Source organism: Garra rufa, chromosome 15 (assembly GCF_049309525.1).
Source record: "Garra rufa chromosome 15, GarRuf1.0, whole genome shotgun sequence".
Taxonomy (NCBI): domain Eukaryota; kingdom Metazoa; phylum Chordata; class Actinopteri; order Cypriniformes; family Cyprinidae; genus Garra; species Garra rufa.
In genome coordinates this window covers 29,106,728-29,132,134 of record NC_133375.1, presented here as the reverse complement: position 1 = coordinate 29,132,134, position 25,407 = coordinate 29,106,728, and the positions used below count along the sequence as shown (strand labels likewise).

The window sequence follows — 25,407 nt, the reverse complement described above, 5'->3', positions numbered from 1 at the left end:
CACACACACAAACAGCCAGCCACGTAGCCGAAGCAGACCCAGCAGGAGAAGAGAGAAACCAAGACCAGATTCCATAGATAATGCTGTGCTTGTGAATCTAATGAAGAGAAGAATGCATGACTGTGAGACAACTGCCACAGAAACAAGGCAGGAATTTCAGAACAATACCACTTACGCAATCTTCATGCAACAAAACAAATGTCAAGCAAATTAGTTACTAGATAGACACCTGCTTAAAGGTGATGGATCTTCAGTTAAAATACTTCCTCCTATATGACCTTACTGTGCTGAGAAGGAATTGCTAGGATGATTTCTAAGAGCGTAAACCATGTATGTTTGTTGTAGCATCCCAACAAGCCTAACACAGCAACAATGGAGTAACCAATGGCATCTGTTTGTCTGACAGAGGAAGACAGAGGGAGTATTCGCGAAAACTGTTCACTGTACTGCAGTGGTGTAGAAATTACTACCTTTTAGGTTGGCACTACCCCACTGACTGCAGTCGCTCAGAGTTAGATGGATGAACTTCAGTTTACAGGTCCACTTTCCAATTACAGACTCGACGAGCGCATCCACATCCAAATTGACACCATAAGTAATATATTTTATGCTAATAAAATTAAGTCAATAGAAAATTGAGGGTCTACAGCAGACAGACAAGCGCAAAATCAAAACGTAAAGAGCAAGTTTTTACATTGAAGAATTAGCCCACGCCTAAATTAAAATGTCCTGACAATATGTTGGTCAGAACGTATTGTACTCGAAAAGAAATTAAAGTTTTTGAGGAAACATTACAGGATTTTTTTCCATATAATGGACTTTAATGGGGATCAATTGCTTGAAGGTCCAAATTGCAGCTTCAAAGGGCTCTACATGATCCCAGCCGAGAAATAAGGGTCTTGTCTAGTGAAATGATTGGTAATTTAATAAAAAAAAAACCATAAAAAATGTATACGCTTTTTAATCACAAATGCTTATCTAGCTCTGCAATGCGTTTAACGACTTTATCAAATTTTTTCCCTCCAATTTCAAAAATCATCTGACATTGTAATTTTACCTTTTTTTTGTAAAATGCATTTGACTTTTTTAGTATGTTCGCTTTGTAAACTCTGAGTTGTACTCCCACTTACGTCACACGTGACCTTTCCAATATGACTACATAATGCGTGAAATCGTGAAGGTGCATTTCAGAGCAAGTGCAAGACAAGCATTTGTGGTTAAAAAGTATATGAATTTGTTTAGTTTTTTTTTTTTTAGAAAATGACAGATTGTTTTACTAGATAAGACCCCCTTATCTGGGATTGTGTAGATTTGAAGCTGCAATGAAACTACAATTTGGATTTTTAACACGCTGACTCCCAATGAAGTCCATTATATGGAGAAAAATCCTGGAATGTTTTCTTCAAAAACCTTCATTTCTTTTCGAATGAAAAAAGAAAGACATGCACATTTTGGATGACATGGGGTGAGTAAAGTGAGTTAATTCTGGAGTGAACTAATTCTTTAAGATGTAATCTATAATAACGCTTCCTCCCCAGTTGTCCTGTCACATCAAAAACCACCAACATTGAGCCCTACACGGGCCTCATATACAGGCCCTAGCCTGGCCCTAGTCCAAAACACTTAGGTCCTAGTCCAGCCCTTGTCTGACAGTTTATCAGAATTCTTGGCTCGACTCCGGCCTGAGCCCATCCCCCTCTTAAGGCCGGGACACACCAAGCCGACGATCGGCCGTCTGACCTCGTCGGGCAGTTGGTGGGCGTCGGTGAAGCGCGTCGGTTCGGTGTGTTCCGCACGTCGGCTCTCGTCAGCTTTCGTCGGGCTCGCGTCGGCCAAAGTTTGCCCGATTCAACATGTTGAATCGCCGTCGGGCTTGTCGGGGCCGTCTGGGAAAGAGAGCGCTCTGACATCGAATCAGAGCGCGTGGAGGACTTGAACGTGAAGTGACGTAACAAGCAAAGGAAGGAGTCAAGAGGGAACCGGCTCGCTGTCAGCATTTCGCAATTCGCACAATTCGAAACCAACTATGGCTGTGTGGAACGAAGCTATTGAAGACGAGCTGATCAATTTGATCCAAGACAGGCCAGCGCTGTACGAAATAACGGAAAAACGTTATGCAGACTACTACTACTGCCATCTGCAGGTACGCAACGGTATATCTCCTCACGCATGCGCAGAAAGCACCTTCTAGTTTGTAGTCGGGTGTCGTCAGTTCGGTGTGTTCAAGCTCAGTTTAATTGCCCAGATGCCCGCAGACGCAGCCGACTAGAGGCGACAAGATGGTCGGCTTTCGTCGACGCTAGTTGGTTGGCGTGTCCCGGGCTTTATACTGTTACAGCTATTAAAAAGTTCAATTTTGTATGTGATGGCAAATTGCTTATATTTTGTTTTGTTTTTTTAAGTTAATTTAGAAAAAACATTTGGAGCATTTTTTGATTGTAAAATGTGACCCTGGACCACAAAACCAGTCATAAGGTAAAATTTTACAAAACTGAGATATATACATCATATGAAAGCTCAATAAATAAGCTTTCTATTGATGTATAGTTTGGACAATATTTGGCCGAGATACATCTATTTGAAAATCTGGAATCTAAGGGTGCAAAAAAATCACAGCAGGAATTTTACAAAAAATCTGTGTAACATGACCTTTACTTAATTTCCTAATGATTTTTGACATAAAAGAAAAATCAATAATTTTGACCCATACAATGTATTTTTGGCTATTGCTACAAATATACCCCAGCGACTTAAGACTGGTTTTGTGGTCCAGGGTCACAAATGTAAGTTTTTGATTTTTAAAGTAATGACCAAGCGGCCAGCGATCATAGCCTATGTTGGATCAATTTAGCCTTCTCAAATAATCAGGACTTGCCTAAAATAAAATCTATAGATATTAAACAGTTCAAGCATATCACAATGTTAGTTTTAAACGTTTAACCTACAAAAATGTGTGCTGTTAGATGCAAATTCAATCATTTGTGGGGAGACTGGAAGCTATAGTGCGCTTACTTGGAAACAACTTAAAATATGGCGTCATTCAAAGGTAAGAGTAATACATCAATCGGAAATGTAAAGGCTCTATGTTTATTTGTGTGCACTCACAATATCAACAAAATGTTGTGCTTTTATAAAATAAAGAAAACAAACAGGATGCGCTTTCTATGTCTCAATCTCTTTGAACAGAATTGCTTCTTAATGATGAACCGAATAGCCCACTAGACAAGAAAAATATATCTACAGAAAGCTTTCAATTACTTTTTAAAAATGAAATCATTTACATCAAAAACAAAAACTCCTTCATTATGTAATCTGTAAAGATGCATTTCTCTCTAAAGGCACATCCAATGAGGAGATGGCGTGAGGAATTTAAATATCTCCTTAGTATTTCCCCCTGACACATTCTTTGTCATTACTTTTGCTGGTGCTTTGCAGCAAGCTTTAGCCTTTTGGGTGTGCTAGAACGCAAAACTGACGCGCTCGTTGCTGCTGCTGGCGGGGACAGTAGACACCATCCAAGCCACTCTTGACAGTGCCGGTAGCATGGTCTCGTGTTGTTTCCACCAGCGCGGCAAATATTTTTCATCACCATAATTGATGGATGTCTAAAATATAAAAATAAGGAGAAGCCTAAAACAGACCCGAAGCCCGGCCCATGTTTGAGCTATGACGTAAAAATTGGCTTAAGGCCTGACCCTAGGGGCGTAAATAAGTCAGGGCCCATCGGGCTCAGGCTGCAGTGCGGGGCTCTGCACCAACAATATTTGTTTAGAACTGTTTTGAACTACTTTCGCTTGTAAATGGTACTTGATTTGTGAATTTCTCTTCTGATTCAGGAGAGAACTGGAGAAAGCAATATTATGGGTAGAGGACTCGTATTTCAGCCAGTAGCAGCGGTTTGAAGTTAAAAATATAATAAAAAGCTTTTCACTTCCAAAGGCATTAGCTGATGGACTGGAGTCATGTGAATTATTACGTTTTTATTAGCTGTATAAACTCTCATTCTGGCGGCACCCATTCACTGCAGAGGATCCATTGGTGAGCAAGTGACGAAATGCTAAATTCCTCCCAAATCTGTTGCAAAGAAGAAACAAACATACATCTTTGATGGCCTCAGGATGAGTGAGTCAATTTCACAGTTACTTTAATAGATTTCTATGGAGAAGAAAACACAACCTAAAAATATTGTATTTATCCATGGATTACAGCTTTGTTCTTTTGGCAGTCGATTTATTATAGGCAATTATCGTATATTAGCCAAGTTAAGCATTTAAAACCCTGTTCCTGTGCAGTGCACACTGCAGCAAGCACGCCACATTCTATACCACAAAGGCTGTGCTGTGGTAAGATGCATTATCTATCATGTCAGTTTAAATTCTGATGATTTTATTTAGTTCTAACCATTACCATTTGGAAACAAGGCTGCAGAAACCCAGAGTGCAAAAAACTCTGTTTCTGCTCAGAAAAAAAGCTAAACGAAAAACATTCCCTGGTGTGTACATTAAAAAACAACAACCTCAAAACAGTTCTCCGGACAGCACACCAAGAGGAAGGCTGGACTGAGGGTGTGACTGGTGTCAGAGTATGTCTTTTGGCATGGTGTCCAGCCTGTGTCAAGTATTGATTACTGTGGAATGCTGGCATGGGCTTGCTGCAGCATTGCAGTCCAATAAAAAGAGCCAGGCAGAGCGGGAGAGAGAGCACAGCAACCCCCCTTAGTGTTGCATGATTCATCCGCCTCTCAGGCCCAAACGCTGGCCATTTTCTTTTGCCCTGCTGTATTCCTCCACTCATGTAAACCCCCCACTGGGGATCTGAACATGTTCCTAACAGGAAATTGGGCAACCGATTGTCCCTTCCTGCTGAGATCAGCGAACAGGGAAAGAGATGCGCTGCTTCCCCTACATCTGTGCTCATGTACCCTTTGGAAAACAACCGCTGGCAACGAGAAACTAACAAATTGACAAAAAAAACACATTAAGTCTTGAGTTAATTACACTGTAAACCACAGACAAAGAACCTTCTCACAACAACCCAAGCGCAGCCAAAATCAAGAGGAGGTTGTCATGATAACACATTTGATTGTCTTCACAGGGTCAAAGTGAGACTTTTGGCACATTTTAAGCTAACACACTTCCTGCTGCAAGCCCACGCACATATAGCATTCTGTTTCACTTTTACCATTATTGTAAGACAATATTCAGCTTAACTAGGTGGATATAATTTTGTTTAGATGTAACTGACCAGAAAAGTGCTTTCTCTAAAAGATTTGTTGAAGTTATTGCTGTTATGCAATACACTTTCATGCTTCTGTCATATGTATTAATATATGTGACCGTATACCACAAAACCAGTCTTAAGCAGCACGGGTATATTTGTATCAGCAGCCAAAAATACCTTGTATGGGTCAAAATGATTGATTTTTCTTTTATGCCAAAAATCATTAGGATATTAAAGGTTGTATCAGCGATTTCTAGCCTAAAACATAAAGTGTCAATTTCAGCTGACCTTTCTTCACGATCCGCTCGCTGCCTGCCCCATAAATTGTCTGTGAAAAAACCGCGTCTCTCTGGTCAGCCTAGGGTCCGAGATATGCCAAAAAAACAATCGGCACTACCAACCTTTCCACACATAAACAAACAGTGTTCCAACCAATCAGCGTCAAGGGTTTGGTGTTGTGGACTTTCGCTCCGCCTCCCTCACATCCCTGCACCAGTACGAAAGTCCACAACACCAAACCCATGACGCTGATTGGTTGGAACACTGTTTGTTTATCTGTGGAATAGTTGATAGCGCCGATTGTTTTTTTTGGCATATCTCGGACCCTAGGCTGACCAGCGAGACGTGTTTTTTTCACAGACAATTTATGGGGCAGGCAGCGAGCGGATCGTGAAGAAAGGTCAGCTGAAATTGACACTTTATGTTTCAGGCTAGAAATCGCTGATACAACCTTTAAGTAAAGATCATGTTCTATGAAGATATTTCGTAAATTTCCTACTGTAAATATATCAAAACTTAATTTTTGATTAGTAATATGCATTGCTAAGAACTTAATTTGGACAACTTTAAAGAAGATTTTCTCAATATCTCAAGATTTTTAAGTAGTTGTATCTCGGCCATTTATTATTTATTCAGGCTTCAGATGATGTATAAATTTGACTGGTTTTGCGGTCCAGGGTCGCATATTGTTTAATATATTAAACTCCCAATTAGAAAATGATGCACATCAAGCAGTTTTTTTAACCATAATTTGACAATTACATGAAAATAGTGGAAAAAAATTATTAAAAAGATTTCAGGTGTTTCTTCTTCTTTCCTCACTATAATCAAAGTATTAATCAAAATGTGTTCTTGTGACTAATTATTTAAAGTTTTTTTTTTTTTTTTATATGTTTTCAATTTCACTTTCCATCCTGTTAGTCTTTTGTAAGATGCAACTAGTGACCAGTGATAAATTTGTCATGTTTTGTGGTTGTAGTTGCTTTGCCTCAATCCTTTGGACAAAGTGACAGAGATTGGTATAACAGTTCATATTTGAACAAAGATAAATTATGTTCATCTGTGTAGGAATTCTCATATTTACGGTATTTTATATTCATATACTAGCCATTGTGTAAATAATCAGTTAAATATATTTGAAGTACCTTGACCCAAAAATGTTTAAAACATTGCCATACCCTTTTATACAAATACAACACATTGACATATGTGAGCCTGGACCACAAAACCAGTAGCAATAGCCAATAAAATCGGTCAAAATTATCAATTTTTCTTTTATGCCATCATCATTGGGTTATAAAGTAAAGATATTTGAGGATATTTCCTACTGTAAATATATCAAAACTTAATTTTTGATTTGCAATATGCATTGCTAAGAACTTCATTTGGACAACTTTAAAGACGATTTTCTCAATATTTAGATTTTTTTTTTTTTGCACCCTCATTTTCCAGATTTTCAAATAGTTGTATCTCGGCCAAATATTGTCCTATCCTAACAAAACATACATCAATGGAAAGCTATAAATCTTAAAAAAAAAAAAAAACATATCCTATGAGCAATATATTTCTACACAAATTTATTTCTAAAAGAGCTTAGAAGGTACTGCATAGCAGGACTAACCCAAATGTTGCTTATTTAATCACAGGCAGGTTTCTTTAACCCACTGATGACTGAATTTTGCTCAAAACGAAAGCCAGTGCTGTAAGCCACATTTTCCAACTACATTTTGCCAGCATAAAGTGTGAACCATAGAAACCAGCGAGATACAAACAAAACATGATTGTCCAACAGCTGCCATCGAAGGAAACTGCGGTAATACAGGGTAAACCTGATGCTGCAGTGTATTATTTATATATTTCTATGTACAATTTGCATACGCTTATATTTTAAAACAACCCTAATTCACGAGTAGAGCATGAGGATGCTCGGTGCCAAATCGTTCATTTTACTGCAGTAAACGTGGCAAATGGAGTGATATAGTAAGGACCGGGGGCGTTGTATTGCAAATGCCAAGCTAAAAGAAAACAGACACCCTTATGCATATTTTTAACACATTGTAACCACTAATTAGGTGTAAACGCTCCCATAAAGTGACGCGGACTATTTATGGCCAGTGAAAGCTGTCAGAAATATTAAACATTGCAATGACTCCAAGTTAGGACAAGACCGACAATAAATAACATAAAGCAAGCAGTTTATAACTCTACAGAGATATGACATTTAAACAACAGTACGGTTTATCATTGTAAACGTTCAGAAAGAGTTAAATACAGATAGAAGAAAAACAGACAAAACACTTTTAAAGTGCAGAATAGCGGAGTGAAGTTTAGCGCAGCGTTAGCAGGCTAAGCTAATTGGCACAGCATTGCGGTTCAATGGAAGAAAACAACAGGGAAAAAAAGTAACTCGCAAACCTGGCTGGCTTTGTAAAACTGCTTCTTCAAGCCCGCCACGGACATCTTCAAAGCGTAATCCTCTTTTCTCGACGAAAGAAAGACTTGAAAAGTAGGTTTTTAATACTGACACAACAGTGTGACAAAAGTCAACGGTCGCTGAGTGAAATATAAAACTCAAGTCCTCAGATAAACGATAAACGACACCCGCTCCACAAAAAATACTCCAGGTGGCTGCTGGGAAAGGTTTTCTTAAACTATGTTGTTAAATGTTCTTCTCGTGGCTTTCTACTAAATTGAGACTTCAATACGGTTAACTGTGCATCCACCGCATTTGTAAGTCTTGAGAAACTAGCGGTTTCCTGCGCAACGCAAGCACATTCCTTGTGCGAGCGGAGAAGGGACTGGAAGCGGGACAACAGCGTCCGCTACCGCTCAGGAAATGCACTGCTGCACCCACAGCGCAACTGCTTCTATTGACCAGATGATGGAGCCAGATGTCTATTTTAGTGGAGTTCTACAAAAACTCTTCTCGTTTGTTAGCGAACTAAAGCTATATTAACAGCAGTAACCGAACTACGAATGTTTTATATCTTTTATGCTCATCAAGACTGCATTTATTTGATCACAAATAGTAAAAACAGTAATATTATAAAATATTATTATCATTTAAAATAAATGTTTTCCATTATATTTGTGGAAAATGTATTTTTATATCCACCCAATTTTCCCGTAAGAGCATTTGTAAATTTTCTGAGTCTAGCTTCCGGTCTAGCTATTTAAAACTTTAGCTGTACAAAACATCTTTTTTGCTGCTTGGTATTGCAAATCAGGGTGTTTTACCGTATGGTTTTAATGTGAACCAGTAAAGACTGGTTTGTAGTGTAAACAGTTTTAGTTTACTGCAGGTTGTTAATCTTCTCGTTATTTCCTACAATACAGAAGTCTCGCCCATGAGAATAAGGTTGAACAATAAGGTGGATGTTTTTAAGGACAAAATGAAATTTTCATAAATCTTTAGAAATTAGACTTACATGCTCATTTGGTGCTCAAACATTTCTTATTATTACAGTTAAGTGATTGTGTAACTTAACATGTATTATTCTTCAATGAAAAGTTAAGAACATCATTCATTTGAAATATACATTTTTGTAATAATGTAAGTTTTAACACTCATTTTTAATCAATGTAATGCTTCTTTGTTAAATAAAATGATTATTTTAAAAAATAATAATACATCTACTACACCCAAAACATTGAGCAGTAAGCTATAGGCCTATACAGTTGAGGTCAAAAGTTTTCACCCCCCCCCCCCCCTTCAGAATCTGCAAAATGTTAATTATTTTAACCAAAATAAGAGGGATTATACAAAATGCATTTTATTGTTTATGTAGCACTGCCATGCATAAGATATTTCAAATAAAAATAGTTTACATATAGTTCACAAGAGAAAATAATGGTTGAATTTATAAAAAATGACCCCATTCAAAAGTTTAAATCCCTTTGATTCTTAATACTGTGTTGTTACCTGAATGACCCACAGCTGTGTTTTTTAAGAGCCAGGAGTTAAAACTTTTGAACAGAATGAAGATGTGTACATTTTTCTTAATTTGCCTAAATATAGTCTTTTTTTCATTTAGTACTGCCCTTCAGAGGCTACAGAAGATACTTTTATATGTTTCCCAGAAGACAAAATAAGTTTTACCCAATTTACCCAGATCTTCAAATTCAAAAAGTTTTCACCCCACGGATCTTAATGTATTGTGTTTCCTTCTGGAGCATCAGTGAGTGTTTGAACCTTCTGTAATAGCTGCATATGAGTCCCTCAGTTGTCCTCAGTGTGAAAAGATGGATCTCAAAATCATACAGTCATTGTTGGAAAGGGTTCAAATACACAATGTTGGAAAACCAAAGAATTTGTGGGACCTAAAGGATTTTTCTGAAGAACAGCAGGCAGTTTAACTGTCCAGGACAAACAAGGGACTCATGAACTGTCATTAAACAAACAAACAAGTGTATGTAAACTTTTGGACAGGGTCATTTTTATAAATTCAACTATTTTATCTTGTGGACTATATGTAAACATCTTTAATGTGAAATATCTTATTCATGTCAGTACTAAATAAACAATAACATATTTTGTATGATCCCTCTTATTTTGGTAAAACTAATTAACATTTTGCAAATTCTGCAAGGTGTATGTATACTTTTGACCTCAACTGTAGATATACATTTTTATATTATAATATTTACACTTTTCTCCCCCTTCTAAATATTGATATTGCAAGTTTGGGGATTTATTTTTTTGGAATGCATTTTACCTTGAAATAAACCCTAATGGAAAAAAATTAGTAGTCACAAAACACTCAGTATAAAGTAAAAAGACCTTTATTACATTCTGGAATCCATGTGTTTAATCCTCATTGTACAACAATAACTCTTAATGTGTTTGTTTTATTCTCTGTATCCATAATATACCATAAATTATATTCCTTAAAATCTATAATATGATTTATTTGCTTAAAAATAAAGTTAACAACTGAAACAACCACAGAAGGACCATGGCAAAGAATGAGGACTCTTATAGGGGATTTTCTGCTTAAAAATGCTCTTTAAAAAAATAGGATTTTAATTCTTCAAGACAAAGGATGACACTACATGGGTGAGAAAATGTTACAGAAGAGGACAGAAGTGAAGAAAGAAAATATCACAAAAATAAACAAGTAAAAAACACAACACTAGATTTAAAGATTAAATTCATCCTTATATATCTATATACCTTATCGTTTTGATCCTATTCTTTTTTATTTTAAGCAAGTCAAACTTGAAAAAGTCCACCAATAGCACTGATATAAGACAGGGGTAAAATTCTTTGATACTTCTGCAATTAACATTCACAAGAAAAGTTACCGTACACAGTGATCAAGGTTTAAGGTCTTCTATTTTTGGTGCAAGGTGTCTTGCTAGGCTAACTGAAGAAGACATTTTAGGACAGAGAACCCAGCTATCTCCCTGAGTGACTGAGTGTAGATGTAAACGCACACTTCCAGAACTAGCCTCAAGGACGAACCGGACGCTTGCGGCAGTTTGAAGGGCTGCGAATTACACTCCACAAAAATACATCGTCTAAAACTCGAAATGGTTTTTGCAAAGCATTTGCACTTTGTTACAATCTTTCTCCACCTTCACACGTCAACTTAAGTTAGACAAGTGTAAAAAAAATAAAACGAAAAAGCGCAGACAGAACTTAGCAAGGGGGTGTTAAACGATCCGAGCTGGAGTGCTCATGAAATCCAAGGAGATCCTTGGCTTGTGAAGGCTGTCAATACTAAAAATGGAAAGACTGACTATTGCACAGGCAGACACTATGATACGGTGTTAAACACCCAGAAAACGTGTAATATAGCATATAAAATCTTACAAGAAAATATAGTTAGGCACCGTTCCAGCAGTGCAAAAAATAAAGCATCAGGCGAGCTTGTTAAGTCTCAGAAAACTGGACGCTGATACTTATCAATCATTCGAAACATCTTTCATACCCTGTAATCTTACAAAGCTGGGTACTAAAGGGTTTTGAAAAGCCCTGCTTTGGGCTTTAGTTTGTATTCCGGTTTCTGGGCCACTCCTAAATCTCCCCTGAGACCAATCTGGACTTCCTGCCTCTGAAGAATGAAGGCTGATAGTAGATTTTTCTCCTTCGGGTTGAACCGCAAAGTTTCAGAACATAAACTAACCATAATATTCCCTAACTCAGGGGGGTAGCTGATGGTTCTGTCGACCAATAGTGAACACAAAGGATAAATGGATGACTGGGAGAAAAAAAAAAAAAGTCACAGCAACACAACACTGATCTCCACATTGGACACAATGCAAACATGAGGTATGGCCTGTGAATCCACTTTTCCTCAAGTCTGAAGTACGACATCTCTGCGGTGTCCTCATGACTGACGGCGAGCTCAGGTTGTCCGTTGTCTCTAAAAACATAAAGTTCCTTCCATCCACTTCCTTCCATGTTCTTTGCATTCTCCAGAGGCCTTGCTCCATGTGAGTGGTTTGCTACACTTCGGAAAGTCTCATAGTGGCATTGTCTTTTCGCCATCTGATGTGGGGCGACAGCAAAGTCCTGCTCTTCGTGGAGTATTTAAGTGCCGCCCACCTGCATCTAAATCTAAAGCTTTCAAAACCAGCATGTCATTCCAACTCCAGCCCAGAATTCCCAGTGGTTGGGAAAGTCTTTGAAAGGGCTTGAGAACATTTGCTCTAAGGTGCAACTTTCTATCTTTGCCTACATATGCTATGTACAGGCTCTGTTTATAAATATATTCTCAAATACATCTGTCGCTCTACATACATGTGGTTTCCGATCAAACGAGGAAATCAAAATATCTAATATCTTTATCCAAGTGGCATTTGCGTGGGAAAGGGTAATAAGGATGAGGTTTTCATTAGTTTAATTGCATATTTGAAATTTATATGCAAAAATGAAGAGCTCAAAAGACACACCACATGCACGTGTGGGATGTGCGTTAGTGTTGAGTTTGTAAAAGTGAAGGTGCTCATGTGGCATTCGCAACCTCAGGTGTGTGTGCATTGGTCCCTTTAAACAGTTTTGCATCGAAACTGTTCATTTACAGAAACCAAGCCTTAAGAGCTTGTTTTAGATATGGGGCAGGAATACATAATACATTCTGTCTTAATCCTGAGGCTTTGCCACATGTTAGGTGGGTTACATTCATAGTTCTCTTCCTAAGAGTACTCAGATACATTTTTTAGGGAAATCTGAGCTCCAGGTTTGAATTAAATATACATCATTTACTCCGTTTGAGTCACTATATGTAGGTAGCATGAGTAACCTTAAATGACTGCTGATATTTAACAGCGTCATCTAAGAAATCTGGGTCCTGGGTCACTCCATCAGGAGGGAGGTTATAGATGGAGTTCTAAAGTGTAACGTGCAAGATTGTCAGTGTGTTGCTGGTTTTTCTCAAACACATATCCATCTGCCTCCTCCTATTTTCATTCCCTGCCTTTCTTTAAATGTCTCTTCCTCTCTCTGTCTCTCATCAGAGTCAGTTTGACACTTCAATGAATGTTAGCCCTCAGTGGAGTCTGGGAAGGAGATCTCGCTGCAGAAAACCTCTCTGTAGAGAGCAGGGAAGTTGTAGGCTGTTTCTGGGTGAAGGAGACGGAAAAACTCCAGCTTATCAATATGGAGGTTGCAAATAGACTTCATCATGGGCAACTTGGACACCATCTGTTGAGTCGATAGAAAAAGAAAAGACAGTTGTAACATTTTCTTATTTACACTACCAGTCAAAAGTTTTTGAACAGTAAGATTTTTAATGTGTTTTAAAGAAGTTTCTTCTGCTTACCAAGCCTGCAAAAACATTTTGAAATATTGCTACTATTTAAAAGAACTGTTTTCTGTTATTAATAATTTATTCCTGTGATCAAAGCTAAATTTATAAGCATCATTACGGCAGTCTTCAGTGGCACATGATACTTCAGAAATCATTGTAATATGCTGATTTGCTCTTCAGAAACATTTTATTAGTATTATTATTATCAATATTAGTAGAGTACATATTTTTTCAGGATCCTTTGATGAATAGAAAGATCCAATGATCAGCATTTATCCCAAATAAAAAGCTTTCGTAAAATAATACACTACACCACTCAAAAGATTCAAAAGAAGAGTCGTATATTTGATTTGGTTTATAGAAATTAATACTTTTATTTAGAATCTTTAAATTGATCAAAAAACATTTGTTACAAAAGGATCATGTGACTGGAGTAATGATTTTAAAAATTCAGCTTTGAAATCCCAGGAATAAATTACATTTTAAAATATATTCAAATAGAAAACAGTTATTTTAACAGGGTAAGTAAAACAAAAATAGTAAAACTATTTCAAAATGTTGCAGTTTTTGCTATATTTTGGATCAAATAAATGCAGGCTTGGTGAGCAAAAGAGCCTTACTGTTCAAAAACTTTTAAACATTAATAATATTATTTAACATGATTGATTGATTGAAATGATTAAATATTCAATATTCTAATGTATATGTTCATGAAAAGTTAATGCATTTGGGTCCTTTTTAATGAATTTCAGGAATAATAATAATATACACTACGATTTAGAAGTTTATAAAAAACTAATTTGCACAAAATGAGGTTAATCTTCACCATACAAAGAATCCAAATGATGTCTGGGTTTGATTTATAAAAAACTGCTAACACATTACATCGATTATTGTAATATCTATAATAAAATACAGCTGTTTATATTATTCACTGGCAAACAGGACTTTTGCATGGGTGAACTCTTACATCCATACTCAACTCAAGGTTTTGATCAGTTTTTAGAATTCAGACAGAACTTATTCAATTTGACATTTTAACTGTTTTATTAAGCGTGTGAACAGCATAAAAATAAGAGTAACATAAATATATTTATTAATTGCATATGTTTATTTTGACAGCCCAGATTTTTTTTTACCTTTAACAGATGTGAGAGTGTCAACCTATTGATCATCCATTAAAAAAAATAAAATTCTCAGTACCTTTGCCAGTTTCTCCTCATCGGCGCCACTTTTATGAAGACAGTGTTGCAATGCAACATAGACCTTCTCCTGAAGTTTCTGCACCTTCTGAGCATCTGTCAACCAAGGTCGGTCTGTGAAATAAACAAGTGGAAGAGTAAACTCTAATGTCTGGTTATGTATCCTTTGAAAACACTGCTAACAGTGTTAAAAGTCCCATATTGTCAAAATCGAAATTTCCTGGCTTTTTTCATGATAACTGAGGTCTAGGGGCTATGTAACTACCATATGAGTTTCAAAACAGTCAATCCACAGTAAACTGCACACAGCCTGCTTAAAGTAGCTGTTCCTTTTCACGAGCCGCTGTGACTTCCGTAACGATGTGACGTCCGATCTACTCAGTCACCACCTTCAGTCACCACCCCGAGCACCAATCACGTCCCACCCTCCTTTTGTCAAACCCAGACAACATCGTGTCCATAACATTGCTAAGCAACAACAACACGGAAACTAATCTAGAAAACCCTGTTCAGTCGATAGATGTCGAAACTACATCATTGCACAGGCTTCAAAACAACGTGAATATAAGAGACCAGTGGCACGTCAACTTCAGCCTCTTTCACACAGCGATTCCGGTAAATACACGGATAATGTTTCCCATGATTTGTTCCGGAATTGTTTGATTTGGTTCATTCACAGTTGTTTTCCGGAATCTGTGCGTGCTTTACACACAACCCATAAAGACATGTGACGTTTGGATGCCCGATCGCCGCTTCATTCCACTTTGCACGTATTTTTTCGTCATGAAGAGTCGCATGATAACGTGCATCAATCACTACAACACTGCCTTTATGGTTCTGGCTTTTGTTCACACAGCACTCGTTCCCGTAATTTTCCAGAATCAGCGGGCATTGTGAAAGGTGCTTTACTAAAGCAACAGTTATGTAGCTTACTGCATTCGGTGTTTGAAAAAGAAAAAACATTAATGATCATTCTGAAATATCCTGTTGAGTATCAACAAGCTAGCCTCTCTCTATGGCTCTGGGTTCAGCTACAACGATACATGACCGTAGTTACCTGTGACTGGCCTGGCTGTGCGTCACTCAGAAAACAACTGGCCAATCAGAAGAGAGGCTCATGAATATTAATTAGATGGGCCAAAATCGACCTGTTTTGACAGAGCTCCTAAAAAAGGAGCTGTAAAAATATATTGAGATGGATTTTGGCACTTATACCGCAAATATATATTCTTAAGGACATCAACAACTAAAATAAACCTCCAGAAATGTCTACAATATGGGACCTTTAAAGATTACTTAAAACTAATGTTACAGTAAAACTACCTGGAGACAGAAGCACAGTGGCGGTAAACAAAGCCATCTCCTCGTCAGAAAGCTGTAGCCGACTGAGGGTTTTAGCCATCTCAAACACAGCAGCCACCAGATCATCACAACCTACAGACAGGAAAAAAACAGATGAAATATAACAGAAAAATTTACTATGAGCTGTAAAAAATTTACAATGCTGTAATTTGACCCACAAAACAAGAAGAGGCAAACAAATGGAAACTCAGCCAATTTTAGCAATCATTCAATTGACCTGGAAAGATTTTAATTGACCTGTTTTTCCATTTCAATAGATGTTTGTTTAGGTCTATATAAAGAGTAACCGTGACTTAATCATATGATTTTACTGCACTTGGTGTACCTTTGTACCAATTGCATACAAGTACACAACATGCCCTTTGAAACGCTACAGGATGCTAAATCATGTGAACGGTCTAGGGAAGAAACTCACCGAGAGCTTTAAAGAGCTGCGGGCTTGCGAACTTTCCGTCGAACAACAGCGTGTTGTTGATGGGGTTGTAGGCCCGACACATTCGGATCAACAGCACGTCTAGGCAGCCTGGATGGGCAGCGCCACATAGAAGATGGACAAAGGAAAGGCAGGAAAGAAGGAAGAGAGAGGCAAACGAATGCTCCACGATGCACACACACAGGAAAACAAACAAAAAAAGTGGGATTTAATTGCAAAAATTACAAAATGTTTTCAAATTGAGGATACATTAAAACAGTCATCATTTTGACAAATTAATAGTGATGTCGACATTCAATTGAATGGCAATGATGGTTGTTTTAAAGAGAAAGGAAAAAAAAGAACAGTAGTGTTTTTTGTTTTCATTTAAATAACAATTTGGGTATAAGGCACACCAGACAGTGCACAAAGGGAGGACACAAGCAGGGGGAAAAGGACGAGAGAAAACGACAAAAGAGCCATTGTCAGAACAGAATCAGAGAATACATATGGTCTAAACTAATATACAACTGTCATACTGTAAATAAATATACCGTATTAGAAGGGTTAAACAAGGTACTTAAAATGTATTTATTGCAGGTATTCACTAATGTGGAGAACAGTTGACGAGTTGATGCTGACCTGCTTTGAGAAGGATAATCTGGTCATTTTGACACAAGTCCATGAATCCAGAGATGCGCTTGGCAAACTCCACCACATACTGGATGGCGTTCGTGATGTGCACTGCACACTGCTGCCACATCATCTCTGTGGACTGGGATGAAGAAATATACGTTATGACTCGTCCACCCAAATACTGATTATTTGCAATTATGATGTGCATTTGACGTACTTTTTATTCTACTTTTAATTAAGCTCTTAAAAAATTAGAACAGGAATGATTGTATTCTGTGTGATTCACTAACGTGGAATGTAAGGTTGGGTAATTGCTTGGATTACAACATACATATCGTACATGCTGTTACACCCCATGGTATTAAAAAGTACTCTGCATCTCATTGGCAGTTTGTTATAGGTACCTTGTTTTGGGTGACGCGCATCTCCTCAGGTGTGTAGAGGGTCCAAACAAATCTTTTCAGCTCTTCTGTGCTGTACTGACTTGTCTCGATATGGGATTTTACCACATTCTGTGTTATCCGTTCTAAAGGAAACATACATCATTTATTTAGAGAAAATAGTGTAAAAATGTACTGATTATCCATAATTACGTACAAATAATTAGAAAGTATAAAAATATATATATTTAGTAAAATTTATAAACTACAGTTCAAAAGTTCTGAGGTCAGTCAGATTATTTATTTTCTTATTATTTTTGTTTAAAGAAAATACTTTACAAATAAATGCTATTCTTTATGGTTCTTACAAAAATATTAAACTGTTAATTTTTAAATTGCTCACTTAAAATTTAAATTAAAAACACTAATAATGTGAATAAGGCTGCATTTATAAATTATTGTTTTTTTACATTTCCAATTCATTTAAAAAAATAAGTCGTTTTTTGAGCACCAAATCAGCCTGTTACAATGTCAAATGACCACGTGAAACTGAAGACTAATGTAATGGTTGCTGAAAATTCAGCTTTGCAATATACAATACAAAACAGCCATTTTAAATTGTAATAATAGTGGAAAGCATTACCACTTTGGATAGTTTGTTTGATTGAATAAATAATCTTAGAGAACATAAGAGACTTCTTTCAAGAACATTTTAAAAACTACCAACCCAAAACTTCTGAATGTATATAATGTAATATAATATAATATAAATACATTCCTATTATCAAAGCATACTAACCAATTTCCATCAAGGAACAGCCTTCAGGTGGGTTAAGTAATGAGCGACTGTAAAGTCCCATCTCGTGCAGGGTCTGGTACTCGTGTTTGATGTGTGTCATGTCACCAAACTCCTGACTGTTCGACTCAGGAGAACTCTGGGAAGACGAACTGCTCCCACCGCTTCCTCCCAGCAGCTCTAGGCTACAGTAGTCAGCAGCTTCCTCCGGTGTGAGTGGCAGATCAAACAGGAGACCGTCTGGTAGCGTGGTTATGTCATCCAGGTCACTTAGTGTGGTGCTGGAGCCACGACTGTAGGCCCGGCCGTGGTTGGTGCTGTTCTCCCCGATCTCGTCACCAGCATGGCCGGATACACTGTTGCCCAATCCCCCTGCCCGCTCCTGGGACTGCTGGTGCTTCTGAACCTCGGCGTAGAGGCTGTCGCGCTGCTTTTTTGACATGCGTCCAAACTTCACCGCTGGAGAGAAAAGAAGGGTGTGGAAAGAAAAGAAAAAAGTCGTTAGAACCGAAAAGCAAGCTAAAAACACACGGGGGAAGATCTAAACTAAAACCACTTTCAAGCCTGGCTGTGTTTCTTTGGCCAGTGTCTACATGAAGTCCTTATATTCACGCTGTGACCACAGCTGCGTTAAATACAACTTCCAGTAGGAAATGCGCTCTTGCGTAAGATTAGACTCACCATCACGGCTCATGCCCAGTGCCAAACACTTTTGCAGGCGGCAGTGTTGGCAGCGGTTGCGATTGGTTCGGTCAATAAGGCAGTTCCTCTGCCTGGAGCAGGAGTATATCGCATTGTTTTGCTGACTTCGGCGGAAGAAGCCCTTGATGAATGAAAAAAGGGAAAAAAGAAAACAGAGGTCAAGACAAGGCTGCATTTCCATTTTCTCTGTGTACTGTAAATCAAAGGTCAATTAACTCTAAAACCTCACTTTTTCAAAGTACAAAAATCTCAAGGACTAGCTGTATGGTTTCAGCCACCAGTGCAATTATATGATCATTTATTAATGCCATGTGCAATCCATGATGGTTCGAAAACATGGTTGAGTAATGTGGAGTAATGTCATTTGGCAAAGATTTTCCGGCAGGAGTCTGAAACATTAGATCAGATCTGGCACACATTGTGTGTCCTGTGGTCGAATACAAGCTGACTGAGATTTCTGACTCGTCAGAAAGCCAATCAGATAAAGAGGCTGTATTGTTTACTGTTTCAGGGTACAGTCTGAAGACGTCACCAGGGTGTAACTACAAGGTGCTCTAACTCCAAGTCTTGGATACTTTAACACTGTTTATTTTATTTTTTATCTGAAGCGAATGGCGCATTTGGGGGTAAACAGTTTGACAGAAACCTTTAAACCAAGCGGAAAAAAAAACTCTGTAACCATTTACTCACCCTGTTGTTACAAAGCAGTATGATGTTCTTTTTCTGCAGAAAACAATGTTTTATAAAAAAATATTTCATTGTTGTTTGTCCATACAATAAAGTGGTTTTCAAAGTTTTGGACCCCATTGACTTTCACTGTGTGGACAAACATTTTTAAGTATCTACACAGAAAATCAGAACATACATGTTTGGAACAACATGAGGGTGAGGAAATGATCATAAAATTGTCATTTTCGGTGTGCTGTCCCTTTAAACCTTGAGAAGAAATGAAGGTTAACTGATCGAAAGGATGCTCGCTTACCTTGCAGCCTTCACAAGTGATCACCCCATAGTGGATGCCCGATGACTTGTCCCCGCAAATCTTGCATGGGATTACTTCGATTTGTGCTAGGAGAGGGAGAAATGGTTGAAACATTAGCCCAGAGTTGTTTTTGATCATACACATACACAGCTAATAGAAAAATCCTGACTCATAAAGCATTAAAAGCCATCCGCTATCTACATTACAGCTCTAAAGCAAACTACGCCAGTGTTCTTTGTTTGACCTATTGATCTTTGAGCAATCGTTCGATAACAAAAAATAAATATAGGGCGGCACAGAGCCCGAAGGTCTGGTGTGACTCTCACAGGGACGTGGAAACTTTGCCAATGTCGTGTTCCTTCAATACGTACAATGCACAACTAAAACACAGCTAAAGAGAAGGTTTAAGTGCTACAGCTCATATTCAAAGACTCAACTCAGGATGACATAATAACACAAGTCCTTGGACCACAGAATCAAAAACAGCTTTATAAACAGAGCTCGCTCTCTGCTTGGCACAGTTGAGCTGGAATTAAGCGGATTGTGATGCTCTGTATGGGAATTATAAACAGCTGCAGGTTCATGAATAGAACCTTTGAACGCAAAAAATTCCTTAGAACCAAACAACAGTATATACACCTACACCTGCACACGCAGTTCCTCTATATCCCATCAAAACAAGCTGTTCTTTTCATTAAACTGTTTATACAAGTTGAAGCGCTATCCTTAAATAGCAGGTCAAGTGCATTTTTTTTGGTTAAGAAGTTTGATGAGTCAAATGGCACAGGATGGATCCCAACAAAGGTCCTTTCAGGTGAACGGAGTGTAGGAAATGTCATCAATATGTTTTGCGCAATGACGCAATATCATAAGTGACGACTAATGTGTAGTGACAGGGAACCAGCCGTCCCGAGATACACGCTTCGGCCCGAATGCTTGTTGATGTGTGCGTCACATTTGAGAAATGGAGTTTGAAGAGTTGGAGGGGTCGAAGAGGGAACAAGAGACATGTCTGCTTGATGTTTCCAGAAGCTGGGTTGATAAACACAATCTGCGAAAGCACTTTTCAAAGAATTGAGAAAGAAAATCAAATTTATTCCATAATGCAATATGTCAGTGGAATTACCAAATGGAACATATTCGGTCTTTTTCGCTCGCTCTCTTTCCTTCTACCCCATTCTGAGCCCCTGGCCCCCACCCTCTGTGTGTTATATAACTGCTGTCTGGCTACATTCCATGAACACACTCATTCAGAGGAGATCACCCTAGCAACGCAATGACGAGCATTCCTTTATCCCTCCCCTCCCACTTTCCCATTGGCTCGTGACAGCGTGGCTTGGATTCTGACTCGTCCGCTCACATGCCACTCACCTGCGTAGCACGGTCAGGCTATGTGGCTGAGCTGTTCTACTGACACACTTTCCTACTGAGCCGAGGGAGGCGCTTGTGCGGTAGCCTCGCAAGCGCTGTAATCTGATTAAATTTTTTTTTTTTTTTTTTTTCCTGGCATGCTTAAGGTGGAACCACAAAAATCAAAACCATTGTATTATCAGGAAAACTTGTATGCCTGTATAAGCAACTTTTTTTTCTTTTTTTTTTTAATCAGAGACACATGACCAAGAGATGGATTTTATGTAATGGCCTTAGAGTGATATAGGACTTTTGCACATTTGGAATATCTACAGTACACTCATTTAAGAGCTCTGTAACTTACACTTGCCCTCAACATGTGGCAGCCTGTCAAAAATTTGAGCACAGTCCCAGCTGTCTCGTAGCTCTTACATAAAACTATTTTTAAGTTACGACTGCTGTGCACGGTGGTTGGAGGTTGACTTTTAAAAAGCCTTGGTTTTACCATACGATGCATCTGATGTCTAGTTATATACATACACATTCATAACGCAAAACAAAACCTTTCATATGGGGAATATCACATTGCAAAATGTCAGGTAAAAGCAAACCGCACTGCCTACATGAAAGTATGACTCACCAAACAGTAACGGCAAGAGACAACACACTATCACTGAATTATGGTAAATTCACAAATTAAGGGCTGACAGAATTACTAACAAGATGTCTGGAAGACAAACATCTCCCTTTAATACTTAGTTTAATACGTTAAAAAGCCATTACTCATAACATTTTAAGCCATAAACACTTAGTCAAATCAAAAGTATAGCAAACAGCTCTTGTTTGATTAACCGATTCGTACACTGCTGTAGAAGCCGGAGGCAAACGCAGCCAGACTGCCGAAAAACTAATTAAGAGGAGATTTATTAGAGTGCTATGTTTATCGGGCAAGCTGGGGTTAGTAATCTAGCTCTTCTTATCTCCTCTCTCTAGGCCACTCTATGTCAGTTAGTCAGTGTGTCAGTCCATCAAATACCAGTCAGCAGTTTCACAGAGTGATGTTGGGAAAAAACCCAACATAAATTCAGAGACTTTGACCTTATCTCACATAATCAAACAACTTGGTTCGGCAAAGTCTAAAGGTCCTGTTTATCTTGCTTTTGCATAGCACAGTGTATAACTAACCCAACTTGTGTGAGATTTGTGCGCGCGGTTTATATAAGAGACAATTTTGAAGTCTGCTCTGTCTCATCACCAGCAAGCTTGCTTTGATCTCATGCAAACAGGGTGCAATTTGCATCCGCTTACTTGTACTTGAGATTTCCAAGACGTTTGTGGTCAGCTGTAATGATTTTTCCTCTCCCACATGAGTTAAAAGTGACCTACCTATACTAAGTAAACTGAGATGGTGGAATGACACCACAAGAGTCTTTAAATATGCACAGAGGGATTGAGTAATTCTTTGGTATAAGTAACAACACCAAGTTGAAAAACATGAGCTGATAGGGAGTGTAAGGTGACTCTTGATGGGCATTAATTATCTTGATGCCTGCTGGGATTAGGGAACAATAAAAGCACAAACACATGCATAAAAGTCCCATTTTCCCATCTTGTGGTTTTATATATTAAATCTAAAATAAATTAGATACATTTGCATAAAAATACTAAGAGTTAAACATTGTTCGGTCATTATTTTCATCATTAATAATGATTCATGAAGGAAAAATGTAAAACAAAAAAGTTAATCTTCATATTACTAAAAGGCTTGGTTCTTTATTCAAGATCTATTAACTAAAGTAAAACTGAGAATACGCCTTAGGTGTGCAACAATTATGATGCATTTGTTAAGAATTACTCTGAGAAAAAAAAGACACTTGAAAACTTGAACTGTTGTTGAAAAAGAAAATGTAATCCCTCACAGTTTAAGCAGCTGGTCACATTCTCCCACTGCCTGGGTTTAAGATGTGGTTTAAATGAATGGAAACTTCATGGGCAGGTGTCAAAGTGCCACTGCATTAAGCTGCTCAGCATTCATTTATAGACTGCTCATTGCTTAAGTCTTTAAAGCCATGGTGGCTTACAGGCTACAGCTTTCTGCATACAGAAGACTGCCTTTCTTTGGGATCATGTACAATGTCAAAAGAAATGCACTGAATATCCACTGCTCATGTAATCACATTTTTTACTATTACTGTAGTTCCTATTTAGGACATTCTGTGAAATTGTCAGTAACATTAGTTGCAAAAGCATAAATACAGCCACTAATTGAAAAATGCAAAATTATTATGACATAAACTGAATCACAGGCAACTAAGCTTGACTGAGCACTTGATGTTAAGTCTTTGCACCAAAGGAGGCGCTGTTTCCTTCTGGTTCAACGTCCCTTTGCCATCACTGTTTTTAATGCCGAGATTCAGCTCTGGGTAAAGGTTAAAAATAAGAAGCCAATAAGGAAAACAATAAACCGATCCTGAAAGTGGTCACTTCTCGTCCTGATCTCTGAGTGCTGTAACTACTGTGTAATCCTCAATGACAGAAGTAGGTCAATGGAGCAGATAGACTCTGTCACACCGGCGGCCATGCTGAGACTGAAAAACAACAACACGCAGAGCGCACCAGATACACCCCCACTCCCTGTGCCCCAACAGCTCACAAAGATTACTGAGATGTTGAGAGTCTCCCCTGAACTTATTGATAAGCTTTATCACGATAAAGACACAAACATCCAGCAAAGCTCAAGTTCAACATGGCGGTTAAGGGCTTACACATACGTGACCAAAGGCATATCAACTTTGCGCACGACCACAACGCTGTATTTGAACTTTATATTAAGTAAACAAAGTTAAAACAATAGCACCCACTGTTGATTGCTTATTAACTATTTTACATAAATAAAAGCATTTTCAAAAATGCTGTTCGACTCTTACATAATGATGTTCGCTTAGTGGCAGTTAACAGTAACTACAGTGAGATGAGTGTTGCCAAACATCGCAAGAAAAACTATCTGGTTTGATAAAAACATTTGCAACTTGGCTTAACAAAACAACCTTTGGCTTTTTTTTTTTGTCACAATATAATGCAAATAATGCAGAAAATATTTGAACAACTGATTCATTCTAGTAAAATAGTCTAAATTGCAACTTGCTGCAAAGCACGTCATTTCAATAATTATATCCATTAAAATGTTTCACACATCCAACTAGCCACCTATCTTTATGAAAGAATGCGTGTTTACATATGTACATGCGCGACTACACGCCTTACATCAACTAGTCATATTTAGAAGAGACTTTATGAAAGAAAAAGACGAAAAACGATCCCAAAGTGGCTTATAAAAAGCGGACATGGCAACACATGAGACATTTCCTACATGACGTTCGTCGCTTCCCTTTCACGCTTGCAGGCGAAGAAACAAAACAGAGCTATGCAAAGTTTATCATTTCCGTGTACTGGTTATTTTCTGTATATGTGTGAGTGGCCAAAAGCTGTCAAAGTTGTAACGAAACATATAACATAATGTTACAAACAACCAAACAGTTGCAGATTATCTGAGCGATGTTTTTCCGCGCTTGACGCTCTTTACTTTGGTTAAGACTTTGCGCAGGTCGTGCACCATCAAACGAAATCCAATCACGATTTCCACTGTCAAAGTGACAGTTTTGTTTCAATCATTAGATAATATTGTTTATATTTTGTTAATACAAATGCATTTTTTTCTTTTACTTACCTCTCATTTTGTTGCTGTATTATCTGCGAACGATAATATAACTCCAGTACATTTGAAGAGCGCCGAAAGTAAAGCTCAATAAAATTCTAAAAACTCCAAAACAGACCAGTTGTGAGAAAACCAGCACTAAACCTCATAAGTTATTGCACAGCCTACTTGCTCTTCTCATCCGGTTGTTCAGAGTAAATTCCGCTCACGCTTTTTTTCCCTGCGTATATGCGCGCACTATCCGCTATGCAATAAAATGATGCCCTCCTCTCTTTCCCTCTCTCTGCGTCTGTGCTTCTCTGTAGTCTAACCTACTTTCGGCGCGTGGACTCTCACATGATCTCGCTCCACTGGCCCGCCTCGTGCCCCCAGGCAGCGGCGCGCGCACTCGCAGTCGGCCATGCGCTTTAAGGAGGATCCGTGTGCCAGAGCCCGAGCGCGCGTGGGAAAGTGTGGCAGTGTGTCACCACAACAGTATCGTGGGAATCTCTCGCGGGCTCGCGGTTCCTGCGGCTGCGATTGTTTGCGATTATAACACAGGCAGCGCCTGTTGAAAAAAAAAAAATCTGTGTTTTTTTTCCTTCCTCACAGAACCAAATGAATGTGCCTTACTCTTT

General features: G+C 38.2%; 2 protein-coding genes across 4 annotated transcripts in view; both read right to left on the bottom strand.

Annotated features, from left to right (window-relative positions):
- sh3gl1b (SH3-domain GRB2-like 1b) overlaps window positions 1–8,267 on the bottom strand; it is a 31,909-nt gene extending 23,642 nt beyond the window's left edge. For all 3 annotated transcript variants that reach the window (XM_073818952.1, XM_073818953.1, XM_073818954.1), the window contains exon 1: window positions 7,915–8,267. In XM_073818952.1, the coding sequence (XP_073675053.1) occupies window positions 7,915–7,959 (45 nt within the window). In that variant the 5' untranslated portion in view covers window positions 7,960–8,267. The remainder of the gene's footprint in view (window positions 1–7,914) is intronic.
- A 1,998-nt stretch (window positions 8,268–10,265) lies between these two features.
- Window positions 10,266–25,129, bottom strand: rorca (RAR-related orphan receptor C a). Its single transcript, XM_073818794.1, has 10 exons — window positions 24,803–25,129; window positions 19,726–19,811; window positions 18,723–18,864; window positions 18,045–18,500; window positions 17,270–17,391; window positions 16,872–17,004; window positions 16,233–16,340; window positions 15,779–15,889; window positions 14,457–14,569; window positions 10,266–13,147 (listed from the first exon to the last, which is right to left on the bottom strand). The coding sequence occupies exons 1-10, from the start codon at window positions 24,807–24,809 to the stop codon at window positions 12,986–12,988; spliced, it is 1,440 nt and encodes a 479-aa protein (XP_073674895.1). The 5' UTR covers window positions 24,810–25,129; the 3' UTR covers window positions 10,266–12,985.
- Window positions 25,130–25,407: the final 278 nt, after the last annotated feature.